The sequence below is a fragment of the Rattus rattus genome, chromosome 5 (assembly GCF_011064425.1).
Source record: "Rattus rattus isolate New Zealand chromosome 5, Rrattus_CSIRO_v1, whole genome shotgun sequence".
Lineage (NCBI taxonomy): Eukaryota > Metazoa > Chordata > Mammalia > Rodentia > Muridae > Rattus > Rattus rattus.
The window spans coordinates 11,186,087-11,209,397 of NC_046158.1; the positions used below are offsets into that span (position 1 = coordinate 11,186,087).

General features: G+C 55.5%; 1 protein-coding gene across 12 annotated transcripts in view; it reads right to left on the reverse strand.

The window, feature by feature from the left end:
* Kcnt1 (potassium sodium-activated channel subfamily T member 1) overlaps positions 1-23,311 on the reverse strand; it is a 52,810-nt gene that overhangs the window by 16,666 nt on the left and 12,833 nt on the right. For 6 of the 12 annotated variants that reach the window (XM_032903063.1, XM_032903061.1, XM_032903067.1 and 3 more), the window contains exons 1-13: positions 21,386-21,550; positions 17,237-17,278; positions 11,251-11,330; positions 10,517-10,616; positions 8,471-8,527; positions 8,142-8,190; positions 7,375-7,434; positions 7,091-7,165; positions 6,940-7,023; positions 6,270-6,364; positions 5,152-5,332; positions 1,204-1,368; positions 779-915 (exon numbers count right to left, since the gene is read on the reverse strand). In XM_032903063.1, the coding sequence (XP_032758954.1) occupies positions 779-915; positions 1,204-1,368; positions 5,152-5,332; positions 6,270-6,364; positions 6,940-7,023; positions 7,091-7,165; positions 7,375-7,434; positions 8,142-8,190; positions 8,471-8,527; positions 10,517-10,616; positions 11,251-11,330; positions 17,237-17,278; positions 21,386-21,540 (1,280 nt within the window). In that variant the 5' untranslated portion in view covers positions 21,541-21,550. Of the gene's footprint in view, positions 1-778; positions 916-1,203; positions 1,369-5,151; positions 5,333-6,269; positions 6,365-6,939; positions 7,024-7,090; positions 7,166-7,374; positions 7,435-8,141; positions 8,191-8,470; positions 8,528-10,516; positions 10,617-11,250; positions 11,331-17,236; positions 17,279-21,385; positions 21,551-23,311 lie in introns of those variants that run through there. The other 6 variants (XM_032903071.1, XM_032903068.1, XM_032903070.1 and 3 more) reach the window with 3 other exon arrangements.

Consider the following 23,311-nt stretch of genomic DNA (forward strand, 5'->3'; position numbering starts at 1 on the left):
GTCTAAGAAACCCTTACTACCTCACAACCAGGACAGTGAAGCCTCACACCACCTCCTGCTCCACAAAAGCTGTGGGTGCCTCCCTGCCTAGCTGGCACTTCCTCTCTCCAGCCGGCCCAGAGCTGGACACAAGCAGACACAGTCTCATGCGAATCGAGCAGGGTCCCAAAAGAGACTGCACCCATGAAAGCCCCAGCTCAGGGTTCTGGGGATGAAGGACCTGGGCCATCGTCCTGCTCACCCTTGGCCCCATTTCACCTGTGCCACACAACAAAGGTACAGGAACCTTCTGGAATGAAAACGTGGCTCGGAGGCTTTGGGGGAAGAGTCCCAGATGGTGTGGTAGCACATTCTAGTTACATGTTAACAGCACACTCTTGTCACCTCAAGTCACTCTGTCAACTCGTCTTTAAATCAAGAGCCACCCTCAGCCTCGTGTCTTTGTCTCTGACTCCTGGCAGCCGTTTTTTTCCGCCCCTGGTCTATTTTAAGCTCCCTAAAACCTGACAGAGAAAATCCCCAGACTTAGAGCAGGAGAGGGAAAATTGCCCGTAGGCAAGCTCCACAGCGGCAGAGACCATGGCTTGGCCAGGACTGTTTGTCAGGCTGCCCCACCATGAGGTGAGGACAGGCTCTAGGGTCCCACTCACCCACTCTGACCCAGCCTCCACGTGGGCCCCCTGCCTGCCTCAGGCAGTTAAGACTGTCATCACCCTACCTCCCTCTACCTGGGGCCTCAGGGGGCCTCAGGCCTAGGTCTGGCTGTGCTGTCACTCACTTAGCTCGCATGAGGTCCTGGTCCTTGAGGGCAGAGCCCTGGAGGTAGATGACACGCTGGGACCACAGGGGAATCTGTAGTACCCTGCGCACCTGGACATCCATTTCCGAGGGACACAGGATGACCACGTAGTAGTCCTGCTGGCAAGGGTGAATGTCAGTGTCTCTGAGCAGGCTCCTGGCCTCGCCTCACCCCGGCCTGCTCTGTTTCCTGGGTGGGGTCATTCCAAGGCCTTATTGGATCACCACAGACCCCTACCCACCCACCACACACAGGACAAGACCACCAGGGTCTAGAACACTCAGGAGCCTAGCCCGAGCATGTGGCATTCCTGTGCTGAAGTGGGAGTTGGGGGTTGAGGGGAGGTGACTGCTCTGGGTGCCTGAAAGAAATCCGAGGCCCTCTATGGGTGCACACAGCCTTACCTGGAGCCGGGGGTGGGCATAGAACTCATTCAGGAAATCCATGAGGAGATCGATCTTGAGGGAGCTCACACACAGGACCACATGCTTCTCTGTCCGTGCTCGGTGGCGGCTATAGTTGCCCCCTGACTTTTGCCGCTCCATCCAGAGGTAGACAAGCTCTTCAAACTGTGGAGAGGGAGTAATGAGCACAGGCATCTGACGGGGAGCAGAGGGCGGGGCAGGCTGTAGAGCAGCAGTGTCATGGAGATGCTGGTGCTGAGGACAGCCTGCTAGGCTGGCAGGACGCAGCAGGAAGAGCAGAGACCAGAGCAGGGCCAGGAGCTGGCATGTACAAGGCGGGGTCAGAAACTGTGGTGTGTGGCACAGACCATGGGAGGTCCAGCTTGTGGCCTCAGAAGCTACACGAGCAGTAGCGGATGCCAGAGCCTGTGCTCTGGACAGACATGAGAGTGTTGGCTCCTCCTATCAGTTTCCTGACGGTACTAGGAAACCCTTAGCGTGGAAGTTACACACTGGGCGCCTCTCTATCTACCACAGTGACCAGATCAGTTCTCAGGTTTCCCAGGCGGAAGCAGTGTTCAGGTCTCGCCAGGGCAGTTTCCTCGTGCTGGGTGGGAAGAGTTGTGGTGAGGACGGCCAGGCTTGCACAGTACCGGCTCTGCCCAAGGCCTCACACTGCCTGTGGCTCTGAGGTCAGAAGTCCACTGTCTGCTCCACTCCTGAGCACCAAGACCACACATGGCTCTAGGACTTCAAGGACTGTGGCAGGGGCCCTGATGGTTGGGGCCACTCTACAGGTGACATAACCTCCATGTCACTCCCATGGGTCTTCACGAGGAGACCCGTAGGGTGTTGGGGAACACAGGTTCCCCTGCAGGGTCTAGGGTGGGGCAGTGCTGCTGGATCCTCGGGCTTGCTTCCAGCCTCTCTCAGGTCTCAGTTTCCTCACATAAAAAGTGTAGGGGTTTTTGCAGCTGTGATGAAGGGTGTACGAGAGCTCATGAAAGAGTGACACGGAGTCCTAAAGCAGACTCACTGTCTGCTCAGAGTCTCCAGATGGGAGCTGAAAATGTGTGTGTGTGTGTGTGTGTGTGTGTGTGTGTGTGTGTGTGTGTGTGTGTGTGTGTGTGTGTGTGTGTGTGTGTAATTTGTTGACCTGAGGTCATCTTGGATAATGGTGACTCCCAAATCCAATATCCATGGAGTATCTGTAGGTGGACCAAGGACCACAAGGTCACATGGAGCTGGGCATAGGGTGGAGCATGTGGTCAGGAGGCGGCCACACCATGATACCAACTTCCAGACACAACAGCTACCACGTAATGGGCCTTGAGCACCCCCGGTCTCCCCAAAGTCCTAGACCAACCACAACTCAACTCTGACCTGGCCTCCAGAGTTTCCGTTGCCCACATGTTTGGATGCCGAGTCTTAAACACTCGGCCGCTGTGGAGGAGAGCAGACCTCAGCACCAGCGCCCCACTTCAGAGCCTCCAAGAAGGCCAGGAAGAGTTTTTTTCCTGCTTCTTGTCAAAGTAACTCTGAGTTACTGGGACAGAGCTCACCCTCACTCGGGGAAGGGACTGGGGTGTTCAGAGAGAGTCCTGAGGGCTGAGACTCGTATGGATGGATTGTCCTTGGCACCTCCTCAGCTCCTGCTAGGTAAGGGTGTCAGGAACGAGCTACGAGCTGAGCAGCCAGGATGGGCTCAGATGGCTTTGCAGTGCGGTTAGGGCAGCACAGTGAAGCCAGGACCTATAGTGTGTAAGGGGGGCTAGCAAAAGAGATGACTTCCTGCCACTTAGGAATGCTACCTCGTCTGGAAAAATCAGCGGGACCTTTGTGGAGACCAGGACGTGGCCTTTATGTGAGGAACATAATCCAGTGCTTGATCAGATGGGAGCTGTGACCAGTAAATCATTGTAATGGGCTATGCCATCAAAGCCCACACAGGATAAGCGGGCACAGGTACCAAGTGTGGCTAGAAGAAAGGAGAGGTGGGCAGAAGGAAGAACAACAGAGGAAAGGCCACATATGGGGCTGATAGTTTGGAACTCTGTCTGTAAGCCAAGAAATGCTGAGGGTGGGAAGCTGAGGTAGGGCCAACATCAGATTTTGGAGCTGTGGCCTCCGTAACTGTGGAGTCAACTTCTAAGTCCAGGTGTGTGGGCAGCTTCCAGCTGTCAGGAGACACCTGCACGCTCCAGCTGTAGCGACTCTGACCAAAGCAGACCCGTCTTGGGTGATGACAGATAACAGAAAGCACAGGCCTCACTCAGACACACGCTAACTACCAGAGCCCAGCAAACCCTAGCAGCCTCCTGCATAACACTGTAAAAAGTCAGAGGCTATGTTTCAGGAATTCAAGGATGGGTAATATTAGACGACTGCACTGATTTTTAAATGTGTAAAAAAAAAACAACCCTGTATTATAAACCCTGTATTATCACTCCATTGGACTGATAAAAAGTGTTTAATTAAAAAAAATACTAGTTCCAGCAAACTGGCATGAGAAGGCCTTTAAGCAGAGGCCAGGCATCTACCCAAAGTCAACGGATTGTCCCAGGAACGGCTCTGAGGCTCATGGATTGATGGATGGGAGGGGGACTGTCGTCCTTCAGGGACAGTACATGGAAGCTGACCAGTGTCTGACACAGCTTGACGTGCACACTGGCAGAGCTCAGGAGAAGAAATGCAGTCACCAGGGGGCAGAAAGAAGTATGGCCCGAGGAAACAGCAAGAGCTTGCCCCTGAGGAGACCATAAAACAGCACTCACGAAGGTTCTGGAGCTAGGTGTGGTCGCACACACCTTTAACTGAGCACCCCGACACAGAGGCAGGGGGATCTCTGTGAGTTTGAGGCCAGCGTGGTTTATAAGCAAGTCCCAGGAATGTCAGAGACTTGCTAGGAAATGCTAAGGCTAATAAGCCATAACCCGTTCCTTGGCACACATGTTGTTAGGATTCTCATAAAAGTCCTCCTATGGGGAGTTGGTCTTGAACCCCACAGGAAAGCAGAGATTACAAGTGGGCACTACCAGAGGCCTGGCCTGTGAAGTACACAGAATTGCAAGGACCCAAGGAGCTTCTGAACAGAAGAGAGGGTGGTATGCAGGGCCTCGGGAGTGACGTACTGTCAGAGGGATGAAGGGATGTGCACGGGGCCCATTCCACCTCACCACACACGTGCCCCGTAGGACAGCTTGGCCCTCTGTGTGAGAAGCTAGCCCTAAACGTTTGCAAGAAGACAGACTTGTGACTGAGGGAGGGAATGGTCCTTCTAGGTAAGAGAGGAAAATGTTAAGGGGAAGTTTGATGCATTAGACCACATTAAAACCTCAACTGGAGAAGGGCAGGGCCCTTGACTAAGGCTCGGAATGAGGTCCCAGACCAGCATCTGTGAGCTCTAGGACTGGCTTCTGGACACAGAGAAGGTAGCAGGTGGGAGAAATGGCTGGAAGGACAGTGCTGGGGAACGGATGAGATTGGCACACTTCAGGCTTTCAGTGCAGCATACTCTGGACAGGGGCAGTGGAGAGGCAGGCAGCTCTTTCTGGAAGAAGTGGGGAGCTCCCCACTGGGTTTGGGGCTCAGCGCTCCATTCAGAGATGGGACTAGCCCACGGGTAGAGCTCAGAGTCAGCCCTAAAGCTGTAGTTGGGGAAGAGGGTGAATTTCACCCCCATAGTCTGTCTCTGCGTAGGTAAAGGGGATCACTTGTACCTAAGACCCTCTGGAAGGAAAAGTCTGTGCTCCATGGTCAGTCCTGTGCAGAACACCACCTCACTGCTTCCCAGAGTCAAGGCAGAACCTGTGCAGTGACCCACCACACATGGGAACACCTTCTCTGGCCTCAGTGCTCTCCTGGGAATGGCCTTCACAACCCCGTGGAGCCCTCCTGTCCTTGGTCACTCCTCAGGGAGTGCCTCCTGATGTTCCTGTGAGGACTTACCTGCAGTGGGAGCACCACAAGGGTGACACAGATCAGGATGACTACCAGGAGCTGGGATGGCCAGATCTTGGGTGTCACATCACCGAAGCCCACGGTTGAGAAAGTCACGATGCAGAAGTAGAAGGAGGTCAGCAAGTTCAAGTTGCCACCTGCCCGCTCCAAGTGCTGAATCCCACAGGTCCTAGAAACAGGAAGAGCAGGGCTGCCACAGTGGGGTGGGGTGGGCTGCAGCAGTGGGGGAGGGGCCACAGCCGAGGAGGGAGGAAGTGAATGGGAGAGGGCTGCAGTGTGGAGTGGGGCTGCCTGAGTTGGCTGTTGTGGACAGGGAAACAGGACCTTCCCACCTTCTCCCCTCTCTGAGGGGTAAGACTCTACCAGTCCTGGGGACCCTGTCACCTAGGACCTAAGCGATGCATTCCTGATCGTCAGAATACAGGTGACTAGTCTGGATCACCCGCAGGCGGCCCTGGGCCCTCTGGCACTGAGTTTGTCTCAGCCTGGGAAAGCTGGTCACCCTAATCAGCAGTGAGGTGATGGGCTGCAATGGTGAGGGGGCACCCTTAGGTAGTGAAGAGGCATGGTGGCAGCAGTGGTGGGTGGCGCTGCCACAAGCTGCAGCAGTTCCTAGCCCCAAGCCCTGCCAACCTGTCCTCCAGGCCCCACAGCCATCCCTAGCCAGCTCATTCTTGCTTGAAGGACAGCAGGAGGTGACTGGGCCTCTTGAAGATACGGAGCAGGGCCGTTCCACAGGCAGATGCAGGAGGCTGGCAGGTCTGCCCATGTGACCAGAAGCTCCCTACTCTAGATGACCCTCCAAAAGACCCTGGCTGCTTCTAGACTCCATTCTCAGCTGGACATCAAACCAAAGGGTCCCCAGTCCCCATTCAGCCCCGGGGGCCAGGTCCCTTCAGAGTTGCAAAGGCTGTGCAGGACGCCTTCAAGAACAGATGTTGGGCCACTGTGTCCCTGAGCTCTGGACACGGGCGCGTGGAGCTAAGTTCTTCGGTCAGCACTGTGTTCCATCTGTCACGCCCCTTGGCCTGTCTTCTAGGCTGGAGGTCTGCCTGAGGAGTGTGCTAGCCGTGGCCCCCTGACGGGACCGTGAGGAGTCTACTCACCCTGTGAAGACCAGGCACAGCAGGGTGCAGAACAGGATGAGCACCTGGTTGAACATGGCTGACTGCGTGCGCAGGATGGCACGGTGGAAGTCGTTCTGCAGAGAATGCAGCCGTCAGAACCCTCAGACGCCCCGATTCATAACAGGCCTGGTCACATTTCCATCCCAGGGAACGGTACAGGCCACCTTGCCCTGTGCTGTTCATCCTGACCTCAGCTTGGTCTCGGGATGAGCCATGCCCTGGGCTGAGGTCAAGATGAGTCAGGGGGCAGATAACCTTTTTCTTTAAAACTGTTGTCACTGTGCAACAGGAACGGGGCTGAGTCAAGGTGACTGGCCACGAGGGGGCAGACCACCAGGGAGAGAGCTGTCATCCTGGCTTTGTTTACAGGCTGGGTAACCTTGGACATCCAGCAGAGGCTAGCCACAGGGGTAGTTGGAACCTGCATTCTCCTGGGGCTGGTTCTGTGGCCCAGCTCTGGCTGTGCCTGCTCACACCCGCACACCCTGTCCCTGGAAAAGTTCTCAGACTTGGAAAGGCTGTCTCTACGGAGAGAGGAAGCTCAGGGCTGGACCAGAATGCATCGCTGTGGCATGCAGTCTCCAGGCCATTGCCTGGGCTGGCCAGCAGGTGGGAAACGTGTTCTTCTGGAGGACCAGACCTCACTTACGATCATGTTCTCCAGGGCGTGCTTGGCCAGCCAGCAGTTGAGAAACACAGGGATGAACAGGTTCCGGAGAGGTGGCCAGAAGACCTGTGGTGTGCGGGAGAGGGGTCAGGTGGCGCCTGGGTAGCAGAGTTTGGGGCTGGGGCTCACCCACCGTGATGATGAAGGGCAGTGTGTTGATCATCTCCAAGACGAAAGACACATGGAATATCTGCTCCCAGATGTTGCCCTGGGGGACAGAGGGACTTCAGAGCCAGCTAGGGGCAGGAACAGGGCCATAGGGCAATCAAAGTCAGGGAAGGGGGCTGGGAGTTTGGTAAATAGGGAGAAATGAGGGCTGGGAGTGGCCAGTCTTCGAGTTAGGGATTCATGGGGAAGGGCTGTGGAGAAAGGGCACGGTGGGGATTCAGGGTGGTGTGGGCACAGGGAGGGACTCACTTTGTAGCTGAGGTAAATGAGGAGCATGGTCTCTAAGAAGCTTATTGTGGCCACAATGACCTGAGTGAAGAAAAGCAAAGGGGTTTGGAGCAAATCTGGGAACAGGGTCTGACCTATGAGGGGCTCAGCAGGCAGAGTCCTAAGGAAGCTGGGCGTGCATGCGTGTGTGCACACATATGTACATGCATGTGTGTGTCTGTGTGTGTTTGTGCATGCACATGTGTGAGCATTTGTCTGTGAGTGTGCACGAGTGTACAGGGCTGCCTGCACCCTTGCTGCTGAAGTAAGATGGTTTTGATCAGGAAGGTTTGCAGGCTTAATGGCAGTAACTACTCTAGGCCCTGGCTAGGGTTGAAGGCAGCCCAGACTCTGTCCCTGCCCTTCTGAGGCACCCTGTGGGCCAATCAGGACAGATGAGGCAGGAGGGGTGGGAGCAATGCCAAAGCTACCTTAGGAGGCTGAGATGGCAGTGAGGGGAGGGGCATACTCCTTGGGCCCTGGGTAGGGATGGAGCCTTACTACAGGCGTACACACACACACACACACACACACACACACACACACACACACACGCACGCACACCCTTAGAAGTCTCTGGGGAAATCAGAGTAAAAGTTGCTAGGCCTTACTGAGCCTAGGTCTGTTTACTTAGTGAGCCTAAGTCCCTTGCTCACTGAAGGTGGGACCTCAGCTCTCTTAGCCCTCTCTTTACTGAGCCCTTAGGAGCAATCTCACTGTGCAAGGAGGAGAGCTGGGCTGAGACTCACCTGGATCACCCACAGAGCCATTTTCCTCTCCACCCACAGGATGGGAGCCCTAGGAAAGGAAGGGAGGTGAGCCACAGACCCGAGTACAACTGCCATGTTGCTTCCTCTTCAGGCTTCAGAAGAATGTCACCAAGGTAGTGAGCGCCCAGTGGCCAGACGTGGAGGACCTGACATGTTTACTTCTAAATCGAACCCTCAGATGGGGAGTATCCCCAGCACTGGCTTCAGCCATCAGACGGACGCTGGGCATCAGCTTCACTAGAGCTGGACAGCGGAACTCTCACCCTGCCCCAGGAGGCCTGAGGAATGGGAGTCAGGAGCAAACTCACCAGTGGAACTCCGAGGACGAACCATTGAACGTGTAGTTATACTTCGTGCAGCCCCAGCTGTGAAGAGACAAAAGCACTGGCCCAGCCACAGGCTTCCAGGGCTAACGCCACGGGCCCCTGTTTGCTCACTGGGGGCCCACCATATGCCTCAACTGGAGCTGGTGCTCCAACACTTACGGAGCCTCCCCGGCCTGCAGGACCATGTGGGAAGGCTCTCTACCCAAGAAGCAGGGAGAACACATCCCTGTCAGAGAGGTGCTGCTCTGGAGGAAAGGGAGGACTCCACTTGGGCAGGTGTCAAGCCCCAGGGAGGCCCCTGCACAACCACAGATGTCCCAGTGTGAACACTTAAGCCCTCTGGAGGTCGGAGCTTCTGGAACAAGCCCCAAAGAACGTTCCTATCCTAAGGAGCAGCTTTAATGCGCTCATCCCTAAACCACGCTCAAGCATCTTGGAACCAGCTGATGAGAAGAAGCAGGACATGGCCACTTCTGCTCCAGGCCAGACCCAGCACCAGGCTCAGTACCACAGACCTTGCTGCTTACAGGGCCCAGAAGGCAGCAGTTCTTACCCTCTCGGTTCACCCGAGCTTTATTGGGGCTGTTAGACTCAGCACCCACAGAAGTCTCCAAGCCATCCACCTACCTTCCCTCTCATCCTCTTCTCCAACATCGACCTCCTCACCTTTCATCACCCACCAGTCACCTACCTTCATCCCATCTATGGCCCATGCATCCGTCTACCCATCATCCTCTGCTCTGTAATCCATATATCCATCTATTAATGCAGCCTCGTGTCCAGCATCTACTCAGCATCCCATCTCCTCGCTCTTCAACTCCCAACGCACCCATCCATCTAACCATCTACCCATCCAGCCGGATATTATCCGTCATTCACTCATCCACCCACTACCTGAATATCCATCACCTGCACACACCCCCATCCCTGCTGGTGACAGTGATGGATGTGACAGACTTGGGTCCTCCAGGGAGGTGGAAGCAGAAGTCCTGAGCCTTTGGGACTTGGAAAAGGTGAAAGAGACCCAGCAAAGTGTTTTGAGTCAGTTATAACCTCTGTTTCTCCTCAAACAACTACAGAGGCTCTTCCCAACTCTGACCCGGACAGTGTGTGAGGGTTTCTGGTCTTGGAACCCTAGTTTTCCTGAGAGAGGACAATAAATGAAAAAAGGAGTTCAGTAAAACTTAGCACACAGGCCCCAGGAGCTCAGGCACTCAAACCCCAGGCTCTGACTAAGGAGACCTCTGGTATCTGAGCCCATTTGTCAAATCTGCTGGTACAAAAACCAGAGGCCAACAGAGTTCAAAAGACAACACTCAGTGGAAGTAAGAGGCAAAGGGAAGGGCCAGGCACAGTCAGAGGGATGGGGGAACCAGGAGATGAGGGGCGCAGAACTCAGATTTGGGGAGGTGAGTCACCTCAGAACAGAATGGAGAGAATGAAAGGGACGGTGTAGGAGTCAGGAGAGACAAGCATACAGGAGGCCAAGAACCCAGCTTCCAAGCCCCACAGGACACAAGTCAAGACAACCCTGGCACCAAGGGTAGTGTGGGTCAGCCCAGGGGTGAGCCAGACGCATGCCAAGGCACAGAGAGGCCAGCGCTTTCAGGGAAGACAATGGCACTCCGAAAGGATCTGCGCTGGGAAACATCTCACAGCAGGCAGGGCAGTGGGAGGACCACAGAGAAGACTTCAGAGGAAGAACTGCCAGCCTCGTGAGCTGGGATCCTATACAGACACCTCTCGAGACACTTTCCTCGAGGTGGATGAAACACACTGTGGCTGCATGCACAGCTCTACCCTGGGGGCCCCTATCTTCACACCAACCCAGTGACCACCCTGGGTGTGACTGAGTAGCCCTAGGCCTGACTTTGGGTTAAGGGTCACACTGGGAGAAGGAAAGATCCACGAGGCCCTGGTTGGGAGTCTGGTGAGGTTACAAGTCTCCCATACAGATGCCTGCAATGCCAGTGGAACTCAAAGGCAACTCATCCTCAGGACCTGGCCCCAGCCCCACAGGTCACCTACCATCCGATGCCCTGGTCTGGGTTGTCAAGCAGGACACGGACAATGTACAGCAGGCAGGTGAGGAGCTTGAGGGAGAAGTTGAACAGCCGGATCCTCAGGCCTGTTAGGAGGGGGACATCAGGGCAGGAGCATCAGGGAGTAGGCCCGCCCCTCTGCTGGGGCTCTCAACGGCTCCCTCCTGAAGTGCCCCCCGAACCCCCCACCGGCCTCCAGCTCCCACTTGTATTCTAGATGCAGAGGACAGGTTTGTCTGTACCAACACCCCTCTCCCGTCCCCGCCAGACCCATCTGACCACTGTATAGATAGATAAGGCAATGAGGCTTTCAGTGCAGAGGCTTGGGGGTGCAGGGGCTTGGGGTACGGGGGATTTCCTGAGGCCACTTCACTCATGGGATTAGATTTATGGGACTTGGAACCGCAGCCTTACCTCCAAGCCCCTTCTTGCTTCCCAGGTGGGTCCAGAGTGGCCAAGCTTAAGGTTGGGAAGGAGGGGAAGGATGGAGGTAGGGATCCCTAGGGTGGGGGCTGGAGTGACAGAGGGGAGGTGACTCAGCTGGCTCCTGTGGACAGCCTAGCCCAGGGCCCAGCATGGGGGCCATGTCTCAACAGGTTGGGCTTCCCTGGCAATGCCTGGGTGACCTTTTCCCTCTGCCCATATAGTTGGGACATCTCCTTGGACTCCCAGCCACTGCCCATCCCTCCCTGCCCAGGGCATTCCAGGCCCCTGACTCACTGGATCTCTGGTTTTTGATGAAGAACAGCTTGAGGCGTTCTTTGAAGGTGTTCTCATTGACATAGAATTCCACCTGGACCCTGAGGAGGAGAGGAAGCGGGGCTGGGGGCCGGTGGCTTCAGGCCCAAGGCAGGAGCTGGAGCCTCAAACCAGGACCAGAGAGCCCCAAGCCCAACCGAGTTTTTTTCAAACCACACAAGCAGAGAGGAACTTGGGAGGAACACTGTCCTTACTTTGTCCTCCCAAAATCTCCCCTGAGTACACCTGCAGCCACCAGCCATCTGCTCAGCATCCAGAGCCCTCCGGGTCCCAAGGAGTTCAGGGCTACAGCATCTACAGTGCTCTGGGCCTTGGGTGCTCAAATCTTAGTAAATGTAAAAACTCCCAAACAGGAGGTCACTGTCACTATGTCTGGTGGCCTCTGGGGTTTGTGCTCTGAGGCCTGTAGTCATTATAATCTGGACGATGGTGACAGTGGCCAGCAGGAAGCAGCCATCTGTAAGCTGCCCCCCCCCAGCCACACTGTGGACCTGGCCATCCACCTCCCATGGCCCACACACAGGCCAGCCTCTGAGGTGCGGCCACACCCACGGTCTCTGAGGTCCTAAGATCACCCAGTGTAAACGGCAATTGAGCTATTCACTGCTCACCGCTGCCCCAGTGCCACACCCAGGAAGAGTCACATGTGCTCACTGAGAATAACCGTGGCGAAGGGAAGATGAGCCTCTGTTCTCACCTCCCCGGCTTCAGACTCGGTCCTGCCCTACCCAATCTGTTCTGAAGCAGGGGACGAAACATTTGTGCTGACATAGGAAGAACGCGAGGAGTCCAAGTTTGGAGCCTGGCCTCCTGAAGCAGGTGTGGCCAGCTTGCAGCATGTCCCCGCTGTGAATCCTTGAGTGAACCATGGCTCCCTGTGACGGACACAGGGCTCCCTGGATACGTGGTCCCTACTGGTACATCCTCCCCAACAGGCTGCAATACCCCCAGGATGGAATGAGGTGGGACACAACATCAGGGACCATAGAACAGTGTAGGGTCGCAGCTCAGAAGGGTAGAGGGACATTGTGTCCTGCAGGCTCATCTTGCTGCCTGGAAGGACTCTGCATGGAGAAGTGGCTGCCTCTCTGTAGGCTAAGGAGACAAACATCAGCTCGTCTGCTCCACCGTTTCCCACTCAATGTTACTGTCTCCTGGGGAAGGGGGTACCAAACGCAGGGCAGGTGGATTCTGAACATCGCTGTCCTCTGATCAGGTACCAGTTCTGTCAAGACGGTTGGAGAGTTTAATGTCAGTGCCTGGCTAGGACTGACTATTCCAACAGCACCAAAGTGTTTTATAAACAGTAACTATCAGAGACCTGAGTTTGACCCTCAGGTCCCAACGTGATGCAAAGAGAGAGCTGACCACTCCAAGTTATCCACCAATCTTCACATGCATGGTATGGTACACGTCTGACCCAGCAAGCACATACCAAGCAATAAATGTAATAAGATATTTTAAAAACACCAGTCAGCATACCCTAAAGCCTTGTTAGTGTACACTATGGTGTGCTCAGCAGCCTTGCTCTAATGTTCTGTCCCTGGGCTGGGGAGGGTCTCGGGTCACAAAGGCATTGCTGGTCACAGAGTTCCCTAAGGGTTCAAGGGCCTGGTCATCTTGTTTGGGAGAAGACACCATTGGCGTGGGGCCATGACTGGATCCAACCTGGACCTCACAGCAAGCCAAGCTGTAGGCAAGTAGGGGCCGACCCAGTGCTAATAGCTGGTGTACCCCAGCATTTCCACTATCCTTCTGGACCTCACTTTACCAAGCACCTCACCGTTCCTCAATATACCCTTCTACCCCAGCATATGTCCCCACAATGCCCCACAAACTACACTGTACACCACCAAGCTTTGTGCCCCAGATTGTCCAGCACACCCATTATGCCACAACACATCTCTGCACCCCACTTTATCCAGAACACCCCACTGTCCCACCATGCCCCCACAGGGCCCTGGTATACCATGCTATAGCCAGTGCAAAACTATGCCGTACTATATGGCAGCACGGCTTTTAACAGGGTGCTAGGAGCCCGAGACAGGAGAGGATGCTGTACATGAGTGACTCTGAAGTCAGCTATGTGACTTTGTCTTTGAAGGTGGCAGAGGCTAGGTGACCAGGCTGGATGGGGACGGGGGGGGGCACAGAAGTCATTATCAGGGGGCCTGTGGGATCACCCGTGTCCTAAAAGCATGTAAGGAACCCATGAATCCCTCTCCTGTCAACCCACTTCCTCTACAATAAAGGCCTCAAGGGAGGGTCTTCCTACCTGTTCAGCCCCACAGGGCCCTCCCTCAGCAGGTGGCCAAGACCTTTGTCAAGGGAGGTGGCAGTCTGTATTCATCGCCCTTAGGGCACAGACCACAGCCTTTCTGACCCACCATGGTTCCTCCACCTCTCTTTGGCTCTACTCCCATGCCAACCCTAATAGGGATGGTCACAGTAGTCTTCTACAATCTGCCAGATCAGGGCACCAAGTTCTACCTGCCATGGGTATGCCCCCGGTGGCTGGGGTGGGCTATTCACTGCCCTCTGCTACTTCATGCCAGTAAAACATGAGGACGTGTCCTCAAGGTGCCATGTGCTGAGAGTTTAACCCGGAAGACGCAGATAGGGACTACATACAACTGTGGGGTGTGGGGGAGTGCTGATGGGAGTTAGGATTAGATAAGATCGAGAGGGCAGAACCCAGAGTCAATCCTGGTGGCCTAACAGTTAGGCAGAGGGGAAGCTTAAGAGTCAGATTCATGTGTGCCCCAGCTCCTGCCATGTGGGGTAACTGTGACCACCTTACACCTCTGCCTGCGAGATGATGATTTCTAGATGTGGACCCCTGACACTGGTTCTGACCTGCACTGTTACTCAACTGCTCAGTCTGTGGACTCACACACTTCCCTTGGGCAGACTGATCCATGGCTGACCCACCTTCCTCTCCTCTCCCACCAGAGACGCTGTCCAGGATACACTGGAGATGTACTTGTATGCTTTCCTTGAAGCTAGAACTCCAAGCAGAGGGACCCCATCTGGGGAAAGACAGAACTCTGGCCCTCCCTCTGGCCCTGCAGCCCGCTGCCCCATCTCACCAGATATTCTCATGGGACATTCCTGTTGGTTGTCCCCTGCTCCTTTCCATGTGTCTGACCACGGTCCCTAGGTCTCTTGAGTGCCCAGGTCTCCACTACGCCCATGGACACTTCCACCTTCACTCTCCAGGGTCCTAGGCCCTTGAGGCCTCCTGTCCTTCTTGTCATCTTCCCAGCAGCATCTTGAGATCAGAAAACCCAGCAGCCTGTGAAGGCCCAGAAGTCACCAGGCCCTGTGCTGCTCACAGAACAGCCTGTGACATTCAACCCTGCTTCTGTTGGCATCTTGGCCCAGCTGTGGAAAGCTGACCTGGCTAATGGCATCCTCCGCGTACCAGGCTGACCCCGACTGATGCCATCCCGTGAGTAGAACACACCCTCCCAGCAGGGCTGCCTAGTAGACGACGCCCATTTGGACGGCCCCATGTGCTTTGTGTGCAGTGCACACGTACAGATGTCTTCCAGGAGGAGCCACAGGCCTGCCTGGCTCCCTTGAAGCCAGAGCTCTACGATGCCAGAGAAATCAATGAATTCTTTTTACTTTTAAACTTTAATGACCTGTGGCCACCCACTTCCTCTAGCACCACACAAAACAGGGATTAAAAATATCCATTTTACTCCAACCTGTGTTTAGGACACCATGTTTGCTCTGCCCTGAGATGAAGACGCAGGGCATAGCCCTATAGGAGCAGAGGAGTTTACGAATGGCCTGCACTCTTACAGCCTCTGCTCAAGGCACCTCCGGACCTATACGATCTAGGTCTGAGGTGGCTTTCAACTTGCATTGACTTCGACCCCATGGGTCAAAGGTGGGACGCATGGACCTCTGGGAGTCACAGAGTGTATGGTTGGAGAGCCAGGGCCCGCCAGGAAGCTGAACAGATGTGGTTCTGCCTCTGCCTGACTTCAGCTTCCTCACTGGGAACAATGATGCTCCCCCCCCTCCCCGTATCACAGAGTACCTGACAGAGGCAAGCGCGTTATCAATGGTGAGGTGTGTCCTACTACGTCCCATGGTCATATGAGCTCAGAGAGAGAATGAGTATGGGGCCCAGGACCAGCAGCACTCCATGGGGTCACAGGAAGCCACCTCAGGCCTGGATCATTCAGTGTCTCACACTGCAAACTCACAGACTGGCTACACATACACCAGCCGTGCCCACCGACCTTGGGGAGGGCACAGGCCCGACCACTAGTCTGAGCCAGAGCAAAATACATGACCCACCTTGGTGAGGAGCTAGAAGGCACAGCTGTGGGACTGGCTACGTGGGTGAGAGGGTAAGAAGAGCCCAGGAACCGGCTGCCAAGTGGGAAGAGACCTGATGCTTCTTCTACAACCCCAGGCCTTCATAATCCCCAGGGGAGTTCAACAGAACTCTATTTGTAGCTCTGGGTCCTGCATAGAGCTCACAGCTCCCCAGAAAGGCCCCATGCAGCCTGAGGGTAGGCAGTCAGGTATGCAGGTCTTCAAGCTCCACCTGGGAACCTAAGGGAAGAGATCCGAGTGGCCTGGGAAAAGAGCACTGGCTTCTCTAACTAACTTGCCTAGCGAGACAGTTTTTCTTTGGACCCCGGGGGCTCTCCAAAGAGCGTACAGCATGGGCAGTCACAGACAGGCTCTAGCTCCCTACCGTTAACAGGTCTGAGGCCCAGCTCCTCAGGTACCTGGGGAGGAGGAGAGCACTGCATGTGGTGGGCGCATCTGTCCATGTCTCTCTTCTACTGCAGCATAAGGAGGTGGAGCTAACGGCTGTGGCTGCAGCTACCCAGCCCACAGCGATGGGGTCACTGTAGGTTGAATCCCTGTAGCAGGGATGCACCCAAAATTGCCAGCAGCTGGAGACACTGAGCAAGTGGTGGTTACCAATTCTGTTCATCAATGGAAATGACAGACGAGGCCCCACGTGGAGACCACTGCAACAGTGGTGGATCGGGCTCCCAGGGGCATGCCATAAAGGTTTCCTTGAGGGGCTCTGGCTGCCCCAGTCTCAAAGTCTTTGTCACTTGGCCTAACTCTTAGCTGAAGAAAGAGAGGTACCCAGCAGAGCCCTTGGCCCTGGGAGACACCAATGCACAAAGGAAGCAGACAGGAGCTGAGGCTAGAGGCTGCGGGATTAAATGAACACTGTACCCATACAGGCATGGCGGCAAAGCTGCATCCTATCACCAGGCTTCTACTGAAGGACTGGACACGACCGGCTTCAGGCACTGTGATGGTTTGAACGAGAATGGCTGTGCCTGGCCAGCTCCATACGACCTGGCCTTGAGTTTCCCTAGACTACCCTGCCATGAAGAGGGAGGGGCTTGGCGTCAGGACATGCATAGGCTCATAGACTTGAGTGCTATGTCTCAGTCACCGACAGTTTGGGAAGGATGGGGGGTGGCCTTGGTGAAATTGTTGAAGGAGGTGTGCCACAGGCTTTGGGGCTTCAAAAGTCCATGTCATTCCCAGCTAGCTCTCTCTTCTACTGCTTCAGCACCAGCCTGCCTGCCTGTTCCAATGTCCCCACCACGATGGCCGTGGACTCCGCCCCAATCAACTTTTTCTCCTTTAAGTTGCCTTGGCCATGGTGTTTTATCACAGCAATAGAAAAAGTAACTAAAGCCAGACATCCACCCCGGGGAGCCCTTTTCCTGTCCACAGATTCCTCCCAAGGGGGCCATTAATCTTCAGCTCCAGCCCCCAAGGCAAGAAACACATGCTGGTCCTGGGAAGTGCTGGCCAACGCTGTCATGTTCCTGCCTGGCTGGTGGCCCATGGTACTGGACAAGAGTAGCCTTTCCCATGAGCCTGGTTCTCAGGGCATGAGGACACATCTGTCCCTGAGGCAGTCCCCCCCCCCATGTGAAGCACTTACTGAGAAAGGGAAGAGTCCAGGCTGAAATCTTCCACATGAAGCCTGGAGACACAGAGTGGATACATCAACATAGAAGGTGGATGGGGCTCCAGGACCATAGTAGGGCTCCAGGCAGTATCCCAGAGTAATGGGGTACACCTGAAGTCCCCATGCCTGTGACTGTGAAGCCCCAGGCATGATAGGTATTGTCAGGGCAGGCAGCCTAGCATGCAAGGCAGATGGAAGCCAGGCCTACCACTCCATGTGGGAGAAAGCAGCAGAGACCACACATCTGGCACATGCAGGCCAGAAGTGACAATCACAGGGAGGACAGGACCCTGCCTTGAGCCAAGATACAAGGATCTATCTCTCTCCCATTCAGTGTTAAGCCTATCTCTGGTATCTTTGTGAGGCAGTGACCGTTATAGTAACACACACCGAGGAAGCTGAAGCCAGCTGAGTAGTCCCTATCCAGGGTCACATTTGGGCACAGTAAACTTTGGATGGCCTGTCCCTTGGTTTCCTACTCAGAGCTGACACTTCCTGGGTGACTGAGGTGTGGGCCTGGCCAACTCACAACTTGACCTTGAGTTTCCCTAGACTACCCTGCCATCAGGAACTTTGCAGTACCAGCCCGTGTTAAGTGTTGACTGCATGCTGTCTGGGTCAGTCCTCTAACCAAGGACTTCAGTGAAGCCTCTCTTCATTTTCAAAGCAACCATCTTCCAGGTGAGGAAACAGGGATTCCTTACTGCAGACCTCAGGCGTCAGGCCCCCCTGTACAACCTGCGTTGGGACCTCTGTGAGGCCAGGATACCGCTTCATGTTCCGTTATGCAGCCCCTCCTTGTCCCTGGTGTATCTTCCTGTCAGAGTAGGGAGTGGGGCACGGGGGAGCCTAAAAAGGGTGAGAGGTGTTGGAAGGGAGCTGCTCAGGGGAGCCACCCGGTGGTCAGGGGAGGACCCAGGATCCTGGAGTAGTACGGAACCATGAGGTTCTAGACTTGGAGGACAAGAAAGTCCCAGCAAGGAAGATCCAGGGGATCATCTCCTGAGCCTGGAATGCTAGGTTGATCCAACTGGAGCTGGGGAGGGATTCTGCTCCCTACAACTGGACTGACAGGCTGGAGACTTCTTGGGAGAACATCAAGGCAGTGCATGAGCCTGAGAAGCTGCCCTGTGAGGGCCCTGACAGATCTTGAAAATGGGAGTGTGAACAGGGAATCTGGCTGGCCATTGAGAGACTTGGAGCCACAGGCTGTGGAGCTATGGCCCCACTGAGCTAGAGAACGGTAAGGAAGTAGGTGATGTCGGGAGTATTAAGACGGGGTCTTGTAGTGCAGCCTCAGGCTGTAAGAAGGTTGAAGACACAGACAGTCCTGGGGGTTGGTCACAAAGCCGGGAGGGGAGGTGGAGGCCTTAATCCTCAGGGCACTTTGATTTGGGACAGCCGTGGTGCATGTGCAAGTGTGGGGGAGGCTCAGTTCAGAGTAAGGCTAACAGTTGATCCTACACTGACCAGGTCAGGCTAGGGTGCCACTGAGGAGGGGGATTCCTGGCACCCTTGCCCTAGCCTCTGCTCCTGGGCTCTGTCCTCAGTAGACTGAGAGTGTCACTATCCCAGTCTCAAAGGGGTGGCCCCAGCGGAGACCCTGTGAGGACACAGCAATGGGAGTGGCTGGTCTCTGGAGCCTTGTAAGGGATGGAAAGGGCCCAGGCCAAGTCAGGTCTCTGCACATCCATCAGGCCCCGCCCGAGCTTCGCTGCAGCACCCCGGCTCTGCCCACCTCTACACCTTCAGTTAAGACCCCAGAGATGCCAAAGGAAAGAGGAGCCCTCGTCATGGAGCTCCCCATGACACGTGTGTGGAGCCTCAAACCACTCCCTCTGTTCTCAGGGGCAGACCTAACCTCCTAGGTCTTTTGTAGCTTTCTACCCATAACACACCACGGCACCCCAGGACCTCTACTCTCTTAGTCCTATTACTGGCTATGAAATAGACCAGTGTCATCTGGAGCCTCTAGAGAGTCCCAATATATGACAGTAGGGACAACTTCTAGGACCATTTCTTCCTTCTGTCCCCTCCAGTTGTCCTCCAATCCTGGCCCCATGGGCATAGCTAAGGTGTGGCCTCTGACCTGCCTGTGCAGAGCCTTGGCCCCACCCTCTGACCATCCAGCTCCTTCTTGGGCATAAAACTTCCTTACATCCCTCGTTGGCCAGACAGTCCCTGAGGGAGCAGATGGCGCTGAGGGGGAGCCACGGAAAGTACAGGTGGGAAGGACTCGCCGGGGGCCCAGGTCAAGTGGATCCAGGAGCTAGAAAAGGGGCTCTCTCACCCGACAGTGAGAGGTTTGCTAATGACCCAGCCCTTTCTAGGTTTCCAAACTTTGAATAGGTTCCCCTCTCCCCAGCTCACATTTCTCAACCATTCTAAGCCTCAGTGGGAGCTGGAGAGAGAGGGTTCAGGTTGGATAGGGTGAGAGGGCCCAAGCCTGCTGCAGTTGTGAGAAAGCAGTGTTTCAGGAACTGTGTGGACAGTCACAGCACCACTGTGGACATACATGAGGCCATGCAGATACTTTTCTATCTTGCTTCCTTCCTAGTGGTGGGGAGGCCCCAGGCTCTGACTTTTCTGGACAGCAGTCCAGACACAGAACAGGGGCAAAGGCAAGTCACAGGCCAGGATCTTGCCTGGAAAATTCAACAAATTTGATTCCTAGTGGGCCAGTCTACCTCATCCTCCTTAGCTGGGATCTGCCTTGGCTCCCATCTGCTCCTCACAGCAGGTGTTACGGTGCCAGCTATGGCCCAGGTGCTGCCTGGACCCAGCTGGGTAGGCGGCTCCCTTCTCTCTGCTCTGCAGAAGGAGGTTGGCAAGACCCTGCATATAGGGAAGAGAGGCTGTCCTTGTTAAAGGACCAGCAGCACGGCTTGTGGTCTGCAGGATTGAGGGCAGCCACATGCAGAGGTGCAAGTGGGGAGGGCTTCCTGGAAGAGGCGGCCACAGCTCTGTTGTATTCTGGGCTGAGATGAGGAACCCTGGGCGAAACGGCCATGCCTGCAGCCCATCTCTCATGGGGTCAGATTGGCTGGGAAGGGAGCTTCCGGGATCACTGCTCCCACCCCCACTGTGTTCATTAAGATGAGAGGCCAAGAAGGGTCCATCCCCAGCCCCCTGAGCAGCACTAACTATTCTCCTGCCTGAGCTGCCCATCAGCTGTGGGAGGCCCCTCAAGAGCCATTTCTGGCGAATGGGAACAGGGTATCAGCAGCCTTCCTGTGTGAGAACCTTCCTAGTGAGAGACTGGTGCAAGGGGGGGGCGGGGCAAGGGAAGAAGGGGGTGCTGTGATCACTTTAGTCCAGCCATCTGTTGCCAAATCATCAGGCTTGACCCAGCACCGGCACCTCACCCAGGGGTTTCACCATCCCTCTGTCCAGAAAGCCCTGCCAATTCTTGTTCATCCTTAAAAGCCAGTGCTCAGGAAGTTGCGGGGCCTGGTCCCATTCAATCCTGCCCCAATCGCTAGCAGAGCAGGCTTCGAGCTCACGATGTGCCCACACCGGGCCAGGTCTGATTCATTTCCCCCGCAGCAGCCAGCAGGATTTTTGGCACAAGCAGGCGATGGCTAGGGATTCACTGCTGCAGAGACCTCAGTGCCCTCATCCATGAAATGGGTGCCACATCCTGCCTGCAGCTTGCAGGAGGATGAAAAGGGTGGTCTCTCTTTTGCAAAAGCCTCCTGCATCCTGGTTGCCCACCATGCTGGTACTCAGCAAAACCCATACCTTTACTGTACCCCAGCCAGTTTGCTATCTAGCCTGCCTGGGCCTCAGCTGCTCACTTCTTAGTGCTTATCTTTACTTAGTGTCCCTACTAAAAACCCACTCAAATGGGGCTTCCTGGAGCACTGTGGTCCAGAGCCACCTGGCCTAGAGCCCAGGTCATACTTGCAAGGCCCTAGGTTCAACCTCTAAGCAAGAGGCCCCGGGGTCTAAGTGTCCCCAAGCCAGGCTTCAGGCAAGGGGTGGTGGGACACCAAGACGCCCTCTCCCGGGCTACAGGCAACGCCAGGCGCGGGGAAGCAGAGCCCGTGCTAAACAAAATGCGAACGATGCGAAGCCCCTCCCGCGCAGCCGCGGGGTCCTGGTCCCCGCAAGTGTCCCTACCTCTGGCCCACGTCGCTGCCCACGGAGCCCCCGCCGCGGGCGGGCAGTAGCGGGCTGAGCCCGTGCGGCTCCTCAGGGGCTGCAGAGCCGGCTGGGGTGTCCCCCGGACCCGCCTTGCCCTCGGACGGTGAGCGCGGCAGCTTGGCCCGCGCCATCCTGCGGGAGCGCTTGGCGCGGGTGGTGGTGGCGGGGGCGGCGCCGGGCGCAACCACCGCTCACCTCACCCCCAATCGCGCAGCACAGTGGAATGGTCCAGAGTGGGGAGGGTTTCAGCTTGGCTCCCCGTGTACCAAGGTCGGCCCCAGGCTCTTGCCCCAACCTGGATGCCTTAAGGAGGATGCAGTTCCAGCATACGCTGTCTTACTCCTACCAGAAGTAATAGTAATGTTGATAACTGCCGTTGTACTGAAGAGAGGGGATGCAGGAAGGGTAGCATAGGTGACAGCTCATGTGGCCCTTGGTAGCTCACCTCCAGAGGAAGTTTGATGGAGAGAGGAGATAGCCATCTCTGCGGGGGCATGTACCCACATCACGGGGTACTCTTGTGTGTCCTGGGAACGGTAATGTATTGCTCAGGATGGCAGGAAGCACAGAGCCCCACCCATCCTCTAAGCTCCACCTCAGGGCCTCACTGAGTGAGGTGGGCCCAGTCTTCTAGTCAGATGGGAAAAGGTGTCTGCCCGTCTTCCCTGCTGCAGATGCTTAGCGTCCTCACCCGCCAATCCTATCCCAAGGCTGTCAGAGTTCAGCCCTCAAAGGGCTGTTACTGACGGCTGAACTGTACTGGGCTCCCATCTCAGGTACCTCCAGATACAGGGTATCAGTCTGCGCCAGGTACCTGGGGACTTGCACAGTGTCACCTCACAACTCGAGCAGGAGCTGGGGAGACAGCACAGAATTATTAAAGTCCTTGTAACTCAAGGATAGGACTTGTGTTCAATTCCCAACATATCTATTAAAAAAAAAAAAAGTCAGACATGGCGATAGCACACACTTAAAAATCTGAGAGCTGGGAGAGCAGAGACAGGCAAATTCCTGGAGGTTGCAGACCAGCTGGCCTCACCAAACTGGTACGTTCCAGGTCCCAGGAAGAGACCTTGTCTTGAACTACAAAAAAAGTGGACAAAACCAAGGGAGAAACTGAGGAAGACATCTGCGGTTGTTCCCAGCCTCTGCAGCCATGCGCATGTGTACGTACCAGCCGTGATGACACACACAGGTCTACACTCCCACAAACAGACACATACAATACATCAGTGTACCCCTCTCCTCAACACACACACACGCACACACGCACATGCATACACACACATGCACACACACATGCACACACACATGCACACATACGCACACACACACACACACACACACACACACACACACACACGCGCGCGCGCGCGCGCGCACACGGGCACACACGCACATACCTGAGCAGTGTACAGTGGGCAAACTGAGGAGCTGCGGGAGTGGTTTTCCCCACTACACTGAAACAGTAAGGAGCAGAGTAAGGATTTGATGGGGAGACTGGCTGATTCAGAGATACCTGTGCAAACATATGATATAGTTTTTCTATCCCAGACCTATCCATTTCACGGCCGAGGCTGCAGGTGACTTGCCCAGGTAACAGGTAGGTAAGAGCAGCCAGGGCTCTATGCTAGAAGTCTGGCCAATCGGACATGCAGTACAGGAGGCTCTAAACACCCTAGTCCTGAACAGCTGCTGCAGCTCCAGGGTCTCCTGACCACCCAGACCAGGACGGCAGGCTCGCCCCACCCGCCCAATCTTCCCCAACTGTGACCTACCAATTGTCAGGAGATCCAGGAGATCTGTGAGGGGAAGGTGGGCTTCTGTACTCCCAAGCTTAGGGAGTGTACTGGCTTCCATAACTTACATCACGGACCTCACAAAGTAGGGGCTCACTATTCT